This window comes from Pristiophorus japonicus, unplaced genomic scaffold, assembly GCF_044704955.1.
Source record: "Pristiophorus japonicus isolate sPriJap1 unplaced genomic scaffold, sPriJap1.hap1 HAP1_SCAFFOLD_347, whole genome shotgun sequence".
NCBI lineage: Eukaryota > Metazoa > Chordata > Chondrichthyes > Pristiophoridae > Pristiophorus > Pristiophorus japonicus.
The window spans coordinates 175,132-188,493 of NW_027253292.1; the positions used below are offsets into that span (position 1 = coordinate 175,132).

The following is a 13,362-nucleotide window of genomic DNA, read 5'->3' on the forward strand; positions in this document are numbered from 1 at the left end:
CACCCCCCTCTCATGTTGGGCTTGCTACATACTGACTAAAAAAGTTCTCTTGAATGCATTTCAAGAATTCTGCATCCTCTATACCCTTCACGCTAAATTTGTCCCAATCAATATTCGAATAGTTAAAATCCCCGACTATTACTACCCTGTGGCATTACGTGTGTTATAAATACTGCTGGATATATCCTGCACAACTGGCTCTCTTCCTCCCCTTGTACCTTTCGTAATTTCCTGCTCAAGAAAAACTAGCCCACAACCAGTGATGGTTGGAGAGCCGTGCTCACTGACACTGACGAATCAGACTGTCTGTCCGGACTGTGATTCCTGCTCAGGCTGGTGGCTATACCATGGAGCGACTGGCAGGAGGCACCTGGCCAGAAAGCACTTCACTCACCCATTGTTCCGTGTTCAGTGCAGTGCCTGCAGTCACAGAATGGCGGAGGATCAGATTGTACTGTCATTGTTCGGGTTTCAGGAATAATACTCTGCCTTGTCCAACAGGAAGCTCTGCGGACAATTACAAAAATAAAAGTCGCAAAAATAACGGACTAAATTCTCCCTGTGAGCGTGTGACGGAGGAAATACAAGGGGGTTCCCGTTCCAAGTTAGCACGACAGTGCCTGAGAACGGCGACCGATTGAACCGATTCGGTGCGGGGGTGGGGAGGGTCCCACTGTCCGGGGGGGGGGGGCAGTCCGAGGGGGTGGGGGAGGGTCCCACTGTCCGGGGGGGAGGGACAGTCCGAGGGGGGGGGGAACAGTCTGAGGGGGTGGGGAGGGTCCCACTGTCCAGGGAGGGGGGGGGGAACAGTCTGAGGGGGTGGGGAGGGTCCCACTGTCCGGGGGTGGGGAGGGTCCCACTGTCCGGGGGTGGGGGGAACAGTCCGAGGGGGTGGGGGAGGGTCCCACTGTCCGGGGGGGAGGGACAGTCCGAGGGGGGGGGGGGGACAGTCTGAGGGGGTGGGGGAGGGTCCCACTGTCCGGGGGAGGAGGGACAGTCCGAGGGGGGGGGGGAACAGTCTGAGGGGGTGGGGAGGGTCCCACTGTCCAGGGAGGGGGGGGGACAGTCCGAGGGGGTGGGGGAGGGTCCCACTGTCCGGGGGGGGGGGGAACAGTCCGAGGGGGTGGGGAGGGTCCCACTGTCCAGGGAGGGGGGGGGACAGTCCGAGGGGGGGGGAACAGTCCGAGGGTGTGGGGAGGGTCCCACTGTCCCGGGTTGGGGGGGAGGGTCCCACTGTCCGGGGGGGGGGACAGTCCGAGGGGGTGGGAGCAGTCCGAGGGGGTGGGGAGGGTCCCACTGTCCCGGGTTGGGGTGGGGAGACAGTCTGGAGGGGGTGGGGGAGGGTCCCACTGTCCGGGGGGGGGGAACAGTCCGGGGGGGGGGAACAGTCCGAGGGGGTGGGGAGGGTCCCACTGTCCCGGGTTGGGGGGGGGGAAACAGTCTGGAGGGGAAGGGTCTCACTGTCTAGCTTCCATCCTCAGTGACTATGTCCTTCGTACAAGAGGGCTGATTATCGATACTCTGGCCTCCCCCTCAGCCCGCCCCTCCCCCTCCCCTCGCCCCTCCCCCTCCCCTCAACTCTCCTCCTCAGCCCGCCCCTCCCCCTCCCCTCGCCCCTCCCCCTCAGCCCACCCCTCCCCATCCCCTCGCCCCTACCCTCCCCTCAATCCTCCCCCTCAGTCCGCCCCTCCCCCTCCCCTCACCACTCCCCCTCCCCTCGCCCCTCCCCCTCAGCCTATCCCCTCGCCCCCTCCCCCTCCACTTGCCCCCTCTTCCTCTGTCCGCCCTTCACCCCCTCCCCCTCCCCTTGCCCCTCCCCCTCCCATCACCACCTCCCCTTACCCCCTCCCCTCTCCCCCTCCCATCGCCCCCTCCCCTCGCCCCCTCGCCCCTCCCCCTCAGCCTGCCCATTAACAAAGGCGGGTAGATGGAGTTGAGATACTGATCAGCCATGAGTTAATTAAATGACGGCACAGGCTCGAGGCGCTGGTTGCCCTCCTCCTACTCCTCAGATCATGTTGTGAGGCAATGATCAGCTGATATAAACCTTAACTAAATAGTTGGAGATGAGCACACTGGTGCAAGGGTATTGGGGTTGAGACGGGGTTTACGTCAGAGAGCGGCAGACACACTCTCGTCACTGAGGCCACGACGTGAGTCAACATTGACGAACATGTTAGAGAGAAAGAACATAAGAAATAGGAGCAGGAGTCGGCCATACGGTCCCTCGAGCCTGCTCCGCCATTTAATAAGATCCTGGATGATCTGATCATGGACTCAGCTCCACTTCCCCGCCCGCTCCCCATAACCCTTTATTCACTTATCGCTCAAAAATCTGTCTATCTCCACCTTAAATATATTCAATGACCCAGCCTCCACAGCTCTCTGGGGCAGAGAATTCCACAGATTTACAACCCATGAGAGAAAAAATTCCTCCTCATCTCAGTTTTAAATGGGTGGCCCCTTATTCTAAGATCATGCCCCCTAGTTCTAGTCTCCTCCATCAGTGGGAACATCCTCTCTGCATCCACCTTGTCAAGCCCCCTCTTAATCTTATATGTTTCGATAAGATCATAAGAACATAAGAATTAGGAACAGGAGTAGGCCACCTAGCCCCTCGAGCCTACTCCGCCATTCAACAAGATCATGGCTGATCTGGCCGTGGACTCAGCTCCACTTACCCGCCCACTCCCCATAACTCCCAGGGGGACAGTGCTGTTGGGGAGGAGTTAAACTAATATTGCAGGGGGATGGGAACCAATGCAGGGAGACAGAGGGAAACAAAATGGAGACAAAAGCAAAAGACAGAAAGGAGATGAGGAAAAGTGGAGGGCAGAGAAACCCAAGGCAAAAAACAAAAAGGGCCACTGTACAGCAAAATTCTAAAGGGTCAAAGTGTAATAAAAAGGCAAGCATGAAAGCTCGGTGCCTCAATACGAGGAGTATTCGGAACCCAGGAGAGGGTTCTGAGCCAGTTCGAGTGGGTGAGAGCTCAGATGAACAGGACCCCAAGAAAGAATGCAAAAGGCAGGAGGCAACAGAGCAGAGTAGCACTGGGGTAAGTGTAAACCACAAGGTGATAGGAAGGGACAATATGTATGAATATAAAGGGGCTGCAGAAGGGGTCAAAACTAAAAATGATGGTTTAAAAACTAGTATAAAAACACTCTACCTAAACAGCAGTAATCATGGGGGATTTTAACCTACATATCAATTGGTCAAATCAAATTGCACGGGGTAGCCTTGAGGAGAAATTCATAGAATGCATACGGGATTGTTTCTTAGAACAGTATGTTACAGAACCTACAAGGGAGCAAGCTATCTTAGATCTGGTCCTGTGTAATGAGACAGGAATAATAAATGATCTCCTAGTAAAAGATCCTCTCAGAATGAGTGATCACAGTATGGTTGAATTTGTAATACAGATTGAGGATGAGGAAGTAGTGTCTCAAACGAGCGTACTATGTTTAAACAAAGGGGACTACAGTGGGATGAGGGCAGAGTTGGCTAAAGTAGACTGGAAACACAGACTAAACGGTGGCACAATTGAGGAACAGTGGAGGACTTTTAAGGAGCTCTTTCATAGTGCTCAACAAAAATATATTCCAGTGAAAAAGAAGGTACGGTAAGAGAAGGGATAACCAGCTGTGGATAACCAAGGAAATAAAGGAAAGTATCAAATTAAAAACCAATGCTTATAAGGTGGCCAAGGTTAGTGGGAAACTAGAAGATTGGGAAAATTTTAAATGGCAGCAAAGAATGACTAAGAAAGTAATAAAGAAAGGAAAGATAGATTACGAAAATAAACTTGCGCAAAACATAAAAACAGATAGTAAAAGCTTTTACCGATATATAAAACGGAAAAGAGTGACTGAAATAAATGTTGGTCCCTTAGAAGATGAGAAGGGGGATTTAATAATGGGAAATGTGGAAATGGCTGAGACCTTAAACAATTATTTTGCTTTGGTCTTCACAGTCCATTATTGGTTAAAAATCTATCTATCTGTGACTTGAATACATTCAATGAGCTAGCCTCAACTGCTTCCCTGGGCAGAGAATTCCACAGATTCACAACCTTCTGGGAGAAGAAATTCCTTCTCAACTCAGTTTTAAATTGGCTCCCCCGTATTTTGAGGCTGTGCCCCCTAGTTCTAGTCTCCCCGACCAGTGGAAACAACCTCTCTGCCTCTATCTTGTCTATCCCTTTCATTATTTAAAATGTTTCCGTAAGATCACACCTCATCCTTCTGAACTCCAACGAGTAAAGACCCAGTCTACTCAATCTATCATAGAAACATAGAAACATAGAAAATAGGTGCAGGAGTAGGCCATTCGGCCCTTCGAGCCTGCACCACCATTCAATAAGATCATGGCTGATCTGGCCGTGGACTCAGCTCCACTTACCCGCCCGCTCCCCGTAACCCTTAATTCCCTTACTGGTTAAAAATCTATCGATCTGTGACTTGAATACATTCAATGAGCTAGCCTCAACTGCTTCCTTGGGCAGAGAATTCCACAGATTCACAACCCTCTGGGAGAAGAAATTCCTTCTCAACTCGGTTTTAAATTGGCTCCCCCGTATTTTGAGGCTGTGCCCCCTAGTTCTAGTCTCCCCGACCAGTGGAAACAACCTCTCTGCCTCTATCTTGTCTATCCCTTTCATTATTTTAATGTTTCTATAAGATCACCCCTCATTCTTCTGAACTCCAACGAGTAAAGACCCAGTCTACTCAATCTCTCATCATAAGGTAACCCCCTCATCTCCGGAATCAGCCTAGTGAATCGTCTCTGTACCCCCTCCAAAGCTAGTATATCCTTCCTTAAGTAAGGTGACCAAAACTGCACGCAGTGCTCCAGGTGCGGCCTCACCAATACCCTGTACAGTTGCAGCAGGACCTCCCTGCTTTTGTACTCCATCCCTCTCGCAATGAAGGCCAACATTCCATTCGCCTTCCTGATTACCTGCTGCACCTGCAAACTAACTTTTGGGGATTCATGCACAAGGACCCCAGGTCCCTCTGCACCTCAGCATGTTGTAATTTCTCCCCATTTAAATTATAATTTGTTTTTTTAGTTTTTCTGCCAAAGTGGATAACCTCACATTTCCCCACATTATACTCCACCTCCCAAATATTTGCCCATCACTTAGCCTGTCTGTATCCCTTTGCAGATTTTTTGTGTCCTCCTCACAATTTGCTTTCCCGCCCATCTTTGTATCATCAGCAATCTTGTCTCCATTACACTCGGTCCCTTCATCCAAATCATTAATATAGATTGTAAATAGTTGAGGCCCCAACACCGATCCCTGTGGCACCCCACTAGTTACTGTTTGGCATCCGGAAAATGACCCGTTTATCCCGGCTCTCTGTTTTCTGTTAGTTAGCCAATCCTCTATCCATGCTAATATATTACCCCCAACCCCGTGAGCTTTTATCTTATGCAGTAACCTTTTATATGGTAATTTATCGAATGCCTTCTGGAAATCCAAATACACCACATCCCACTGGTTCCCCCTTATCCACCCTGTTCGTTACATCCTCAAAGAACTCCAGAAAATTTGTCAAACATGATTTCCCTTTCATAAAACCATACTGACTCTGCTTGACTGTATGACGATTTTTTAAATGTCCCACTACTACTTCCTAAATAATGGACTCCAGCAATTTCCCAACCACAGATGTTAGACTAACTGGTCTATAGTTTCCTACATTTGCGGTTTTCCAATCCATTGGGACCTCGCCAGAATCCAGGAAATGTTGGCAGATTACAACCAATGCATCCACTATCTCTGCAGCCACTTCTTTTAAGACCCTAGGATGCAGGCCATCAGGTCCAGGGGACCTGTTCGCCTTTAGTCCCAATAGTTTGTCTAGTACGCTTTCTCGAGTGATAGTGATTGTTTTAATTTCTGCCTTCCCTATAGCCCCTTGATTATCAACTATTGGGATGCTTTTAGTGTCTTCTACCTTGAAGACCGACACAAAATATGTATTCAAAGTCTCTGCCAGTTCCCTGTTCCCATTCTTAATTCCCCGGTCTCATCCTCTAAAGGGGTCAATGTTTACTTTAACTCCTCTCTTCCTTTTTATATACCTGTTAAAGCTCTGACTGTTTTTATATTTATTGCTAGTTCACTCTCATAAACTATCTTCTCTCTATCATTTTTTTAGTTGTGCTTTGCTGGTTTCTAAAAGTTTCCCAATCCTCTGGCCTACCACTGTTCTTCACAACATTGTATGCCTTTGTTTTCAATTTGATACCATCCTTTACTTCCTTAGTTAGTCAGCGATGATTCATCCTTCTCTTCGAGTCTTTCTTTCTCACTGGAATATATCTTTGCTGAGAGTTGCTTAGATGTCTGCCACTGCTTATCTACAGTCCTACCCTTTAATCTATTTCCCAGTCCACTTTAACCAACTCTATCTTCATACCTTTGTAATTACATTATTTAAGTTCAGGACACTAGTTTGAGACCTAGCTTTCTCACTCTCAAACTGAATTTGAAATTCAACCACGCAATGATCACTCTTCCCAAGAGGATCCTTCACTACGAGATCATTACTTAATCCAGACTCGTTACACATTACCAGATGTAAGATAGTCTGCTCCCTGGTTGGTTCCACAATGTATTGTTCCAAGAAACAATCCCACATACACTCTATGAACTCTTCCTCAAGGCTACCTTTGCCAATTTGATTAATCCAATCAATATGAAGATTAAAATCGCCCATGATTATTGCTATACCTTTATTACAAGCCTCCATTATGTCTTGATTTATACTCAGTGTGGCTAGTGTTTGGGACCGGTAGACTACTCCCACCAGTGACTTTCCCTTCTTATTTCTCATCTCCAACCAAACTGATTCTACATCCTGATCTTCTGAGCCAATATAATTTTTCACTACTGACCTGATCTCATCCTTTATTACAGAGCTACCACACCTCCTTTTCCTTTCTGTCTATCCTTACAAAATGTCAGATACCCCTGAATATTCAGTTCCCAGCCTTGGTCACCTTGTAACCACGTCTCTGTAATGGCTGTCACATCATACCTATTTATTTCTACTTGTGCCGTTAACTTATCTATCTTGTTACGAATGCTGCGTGTGTTCAGATATAGAGCTTTTAATTTTGTCTTTAACCATTTTCCCGACTCTGACCCCAGGTTCTGATGCACTCATGGTTATACACTCTGTCCCTTCCCGTCACACTCTGGTTATCATTACCCCGATCACTACTCGGCTCTGTTGCCTTCTCCTTTCTCTTTGACTTTTTACATTTCCGCTGAGCTGATCCCTCCCCCTCACTATTTAGTTTAAAGCCCTCTCTGCAGCCCAAGTCATTTGATTTGTCAGGACCCGAGTCCCAGCATGGTCTAAGTGAAGCTCATCCCAACAGAACAGCTCCCTCTTCCCCCAGTACTGGCTTCCAGTGCCCCAGGAACCAAAACCCATTTCTCCCACACCCGTCTTTGGGCCACGAGTTTAGCTCTCTGATCTTATTTACTCTATGCAACTTTGCTCATGGCTCAGGAAGTAGTCCAGTGATTAGAAACATGGAAACATAGAAAATAGGTGCAGGAGTAGGCCATTCAGCCCTTCGAGCCTGCACCACCATTCAATAAGATCATGGCTGATCATTCCCTCAGTACCCCTTTCCTGCTTTCTCTCCATACCCCTTGATCCCTTTAGCCGTAAGGGCCATATCTAACTCCCTCTTGAATATATCCAATGAACTGACATCAACAACTCTCTGCGGCAGGGAATTCCACAGGTTAACAACTCTCTGAGTGAAGAAGTTTCTCCTCATCTCGGTCCTAAATGACTTACCCCTTATCCTTAGACTGTGTCCCCTGGTTCTGGACTTCCCCAACATCGGGAACATTCTTCCTGTATCTAACCTGTCTAAACCCATCAGAATTTTATATGTTTCTATGACATCCCCTCTCATCCTTCTAAACTCCAGTGAATACAGGCCCAGTTGATCCAGTCTCTCCTCATATATCAGACCCGCCATCCCTGGAATCAGTCTGGTGAACCTTCGCTGCACTCCCTCAATAGCAAGAACATCCTTACTCAGATTAGGAAACATAGAAACATAGAAACATAGAAAATAGGTGCAGGAGTAGGCCATTCGACCCTTCTAGCCTGCACCACCATTCAATGAGTTCATGGCTGAACATGCAACTTCAGTACCCCATTCCTGCTTTCTCGCCATACCCCTTGATCCCCCGAGTAGTAAGGACTACATCTAACTCCTTTTTGAATATATTTAGTGAATTGGCCTCAACAACTTTCTGTGGTAGAGAATTCCACAGGTTCACAATTCTCTGAGTGAAGAAGTTTCTCCTCATCTCGGTCCTAAATGGCTTACCCCTTATCCTTAGACTGTGACCCCTGGTTCTGGACTTCCCCAACATTGGGAACATTCTTCCTGCATCTAACCTGTCTAAACCCATCAGAATTTCAAACGTTTCTATGAGATCCCCTCTCATTCTTCTGAACTCCAGTGAATATAAGCCCAGTTGATCCAGTCTTTCTTGATATGTCAGTCCCGCCATCCCGGGAATCAGTCTGGTGAACCTTCGCTGCACTCCCTCAATAGCAAGAATGTCCTTCCTCAAGTTAGGAGACCAAAACTGTACACAATACTCCAGGTGTGGCCTCACCGAGGCCCTGTACAATTGTAGCAACACCTCCCTGCCCCTGTACTCAAATCCCCTCGCTATGAAGGCCAACATGCCATTTGCCTTCTTCACTGCCTGCTGTACCTGCATGCCAACTTTCAATGAGTGACGAACCATGATGAACCAAGTCTCGTTGCACCTCCCCTTTTCCTAATCTGCCGCCATTCAGATAATATTCTGCCTTCGCGTTTTTGCCCCCAAAATGGATAACCTCACATTTATCCACATTATACTGCATCTGTCATGCATTTGCCCACTCACCTAACCTGTCCAAGTCACTCTGCAGCCTCTTAGCATCCTCCTCACAGCTCACACCGTCACCCAGTTTAGTGTCGTCTGCAAACTTGGAGATATTACACAAAATTCCATCATCTAAATCATTAATGTATATTGTAAATAGCTGGGGTCCCAGCACTGAGCCCTGCGGCACCCCACTAGTCACTGCCTGCCATTCTGAAAAGGACCCATTTATCCCGACTCTCTGCTTCCTGTCTGTCAACCAGTTCTCTATCCACGTCAGTACATTACCCCCAATACCTTGCGCTTTGATTTTGCACACCAATCTCTTGTGTGGGATCTTGTCAAAAGCCTTTTGAAAGTCCAAATACACCACATCCACTGGTTCTCCCTTGTCCACTCTACTCGTTACATCCTCAAAAAATTCCAGAAGATTTGTCAAGCATGATTTCCTTTTCATAAATCCATGCTGACTTGGACCGATCCTGTCACTGCTTTCCAAATGTGCTGCTATTTCATCCTTAATAATTGATTCCAACATTCTCCCCACTACTGATGTCAGGCTAACTGGTCTATAATTACCCTTTTTCTCTCTCCCTCCTTTTTTAAAAAGTGGTGTTACATTAGTTACCTTCCAGTCCATAGGAACTGATCCAGAGTCGATAGACTGTTGGAAAATGATCACCAATGCATCCACTATTTCTAGGGCCACTTCCTTAAGTACTCTGGGATGCAGACTATCAGGCCTCGGAGATTTATCGGCCTTCAATCCCATCAATTTCCCCAACACAATTTCCCGCCTAATAAGGATATCCTTCAGTTCCTCCCCCCTATTATTTCCGGAAGGTTATTTGTGTCTTCCTTCGTGAAGATAGAACTGAAGTATTTGTTCAATTGGTCTGCCATTTCTTTGTTTCCCATTATAAATTCACCTTTATGGTCCTGCTTTTTAATTTAGCCCCTAACTGCTCACACTCTCTCAGCAGGACCTCTTTCTTTGTCCTATCTATGTCGTTGGTACCCACATGGACCACGACAACTGGATCTTCCCCCTCCCACTCCAAGTTCCTCTCCTGCCCAGAGGAGATGTCCTTACCCTGACACCGGGCAACACAGCCTTCGGGACTCACGCTTTCGGCTGCCGAGAACAGTATCTATCTCCCTAATGATACTGTCCCCTACCACTACAACCTTTCTTTTTACTGCCCCACTTGAATGGCCCCCTGTACCCCGGTGCTGTGGTCAGTTTGATCATCCTCCCTGCAGTCCCTGCTCTCATCCACACAGGGAGCAAGAGCCTCGAACCTGTTGGACAAGAGCAAGGGCCGAGGCTCCTCCATCACTACCTCCTGGATCCCCAAACCTCCCTCGCTCACAGTCACACCCTCCTGTCCCTGACCACAGACCAAATTTGAATGATTTAACCCAAGGGGTGTGGAGAGGGTTTGGTGAGAGTTATGTTGAGTTGTTGGTGTGGGGTTGTTGGTGTGGGTTACGGTGAGGGTTGTTGGTGTGAGTTACGGTGTGGATTACGGTGAGGGTTACGGTGAGGGTTACGGTGTGGGTTACGGTGAGGGTTACGGTGTGGATTACGGTGAGGGTTACGGTGTGGATTACGGTGAGGGTTACGGTGTGGGTTACGGTGTGGATTACGGTGAGGGTTACAGTGTGGGTTACGGTGAGGGTTACGGTGAGGGTTACGGTGAGGATTACGGTGAGGATTACGGTGAGGGTTACGGTGAGGGTTACGGTGTGGGTTGTGGGTGTGGGTTACGGTGTGGGTTACGGTGAGGATTACGGTGAGGGTTACGGTGAGGGTTACGGTGTGGGTTGTGGGTGTGGGTTACGGTGTGGGTTACAGTGAGGGTTACGGTGAGGGTTACGGTGAGGGTTGTGGGTGTGGGTTACGGTGTGGATTACGGTGTGGGCTACGGTGAGGGTTACGGTGAGGGTTACAGTGTGGGTTACGGTGAGGGTTGTGGGTGTGGGTTACGGTGTGGGTTACGGTGAGGGTTACGGTGAGGGTTACAGTGTGGGTTACGGTGTGGATTACGGTGAGGGTTGTGGGTGTGGGTTACGGTGTGGATTACGGTGAGGGTTACGGTGAGTGTTACGGTGAGGGTTACAGTGTGAGTTACGGTGAGGGTTACGGTGAGGGTTACGGTGAGGGTTGTGGGTGTGGGTTACGGTGTGGATTACGGTGTGGGTTACGGTGAGTGTTACGGTGAGTGTTACGGTGAGGGTTACGGTGTGGGTTACGGTGAGGGTTACGGTGAGGGTTACGGTGAGTGTTACGGTGAGGGTTACGGTGTGGGTTACGGTGAGGGTTACGGTGAGGGTTACGGTGTGGGTTACGGTGAGGGTTACGGTGTGGGTTACGGTGAGGGTTACGGTGAGGGTTACGGTGAGTGTTACGGTGAGGGTTACGGTGTGGGTTACGGTGAGGGTTACGGTGAGGGTTACGGTGAGGGTTACGGTGAGGGTTGTGGGTGTGGGTTACGGTGTGGATTACGGTGTGGGTTACGGTGAGGGTTACGGTGTGGGTTACGGTGAGGGTTGTGGGTGTGGGTTACGGTGTGGATTACGGTGTGGGTTACGGTGAGGGTTACGGTGAGGGTTACGGCGTGGGTTACGGTGAGGGTTGTGGGTGTGGGTTACGGTGAGGGTTACGGTGAGGGTTGTGGGTGAGGGTTGTGGGTGTGGGTTACGGTGTGGGTTACGGTGTGGGTTACGGTGAGGGTTAGGGTGTGGGTTACGGTGAGGGTTACGGTGAGGGTTGTGGGTGTGGGTGTGGGTTGTGAGCAGGATCCATGTGTGAGGAGCGGAGTTGAGGCAGTGATTGCTCAGTCCAGTTTCAGACCAGTATCTCAGCTCTGTGCCATCAATGCCTCCCACAGGAGTTCTCTCACTTGCCACTCCACTACACGGCAAAGCGGACACGGTGCAGCGGCTGGTCATCTCTGCACGGGACGCAGGCGGCCTCGTGTCACCGGTCAATGCCATGGTGAATATCAGCATCGTTTCGGGATTGGTCTCGCCGCCACTCTTCGAACAAGCCCAATACTTCTTCACCGTGCCTGAAGATGTGCGGAGGGGTTCTCGTATCGGTTCTGTCAGAGCGGTGAACCCACCAGGTGAGCAAACCGTACAGCACATGCCTGCCTCGACAAGGGACGGTCAGTGCTGCCCACGGGGGCAGATTCACCTTTGAACTCTGGTACTCCACGAACTTATCAGAAGCAAAATACTGCAGAGGCTGGAGATCTGAAATATCAACTAAAAATGGTACAAAAACCCAGCAGGTCAGGCAGTGTTTGTGGAGAGAGAAACAGAGTCACTGTTTCAGGTCGATGACCCTTCGTTAGATCTGGAAACGTTAGAGATGTAACAGGTTTTAACAAGTTCAAGAGCAGGGAAAGAACAAAAGGGAAGGTCTGTGATTGGTGGAGGGGAGGAGCGATTAAACGGCAAAAGCGATGAACATGGGAGACCAAAGGGCGAGAGTAACCGGGCAAATAAAGGACCAAGAGACGGGCCTCGAGGAGCTGCAAACAGGCACAGCAAAATTATCAACAGCTGTCCCCTGACTGGGCATCGGTCACTCTCTGACTCTTCACACTGGGAACGGTCACTCTCTGACTCTTCACACTGGGAACGGTCACTCTCAGACCTTCACACTGGGAACGGTCACTCTCAGACCCTTCACACTGGGAACGGTCACTCTCAGAACCTTCACACTGGGCATCGGTCACTCTCTGACTCTTCACACTGGGAACGGTCACTCTCTGACTCTTCACACTGGGAACGGTCACTCTCAGACCCTTCACACTGGGAACGGTCACTCTCAGACCCTTCACACTGGGAACGGTCACTCTCAGACCCTTCACACTGGGAATGGTCACTCTCAGAACCTTCACACTGGGCATTGGTCACTCTCAGACATTCACACTGGGAACGGTCACTCTCAGACCTTCACACTGGGAATGGTCACTCTCCAACCCTTCACACTGGGAACGGTCACTCTCAGATACTTCACACTGGGAACAGTCACTCTCAGACACTTCACACTGGGAACGGTCACTCTCAGACCCTTCACACTGGGAACGGTCACTCTCAGACCCTTCACACTGGGAACGGTCACTCTCAGACCTTCACACTGGGAACGGTCACTAACAGACCCTTCACACTGGGAACGGTCACTCTCAGACCTTCACACTGGGCATTGGTCACTCTCAGATCTTCACACTGGGCACTGGTCACTCTCAGACCCTTCACACAGGGAACGGTCACTCTCAGACCTTCACACTGGGAATTGGTCACTCTCAGACCCTTCACACTGGGAACGGTCACTCTCTGACTCTTCACACTGGGAACAGACACTCTCAGACCCTTCACACTGGGAACGGTCACTCTCAGACCCTTCACACTGGGAACGGTCA

The 13,362-nt window shown here is 49.5% G+C and overlaps 1 protein-coding gene across 1 annotated transcript in view; it reads left to right on the forward strand.

Moving 5' to 3' along the window:
- Positions 1-13,362, forward strand: part of LOC139250087 (protocadherin-16-like) — a 520,410-nt gene that overhangs the window by 58,538 nt on the left and 448,510 nt on the right. Inside the window, exon 5 of the mRNA XM_070872662.1 lies at positions 11,821-12,057. Within this exon, the coding sequence (XP_070728763.1) occupies positions 11,821-12,057 (237 nt within the window). The remainder of the gene's footprint in view (positions 1-11,820; positions 12,058-13,362) is intronic.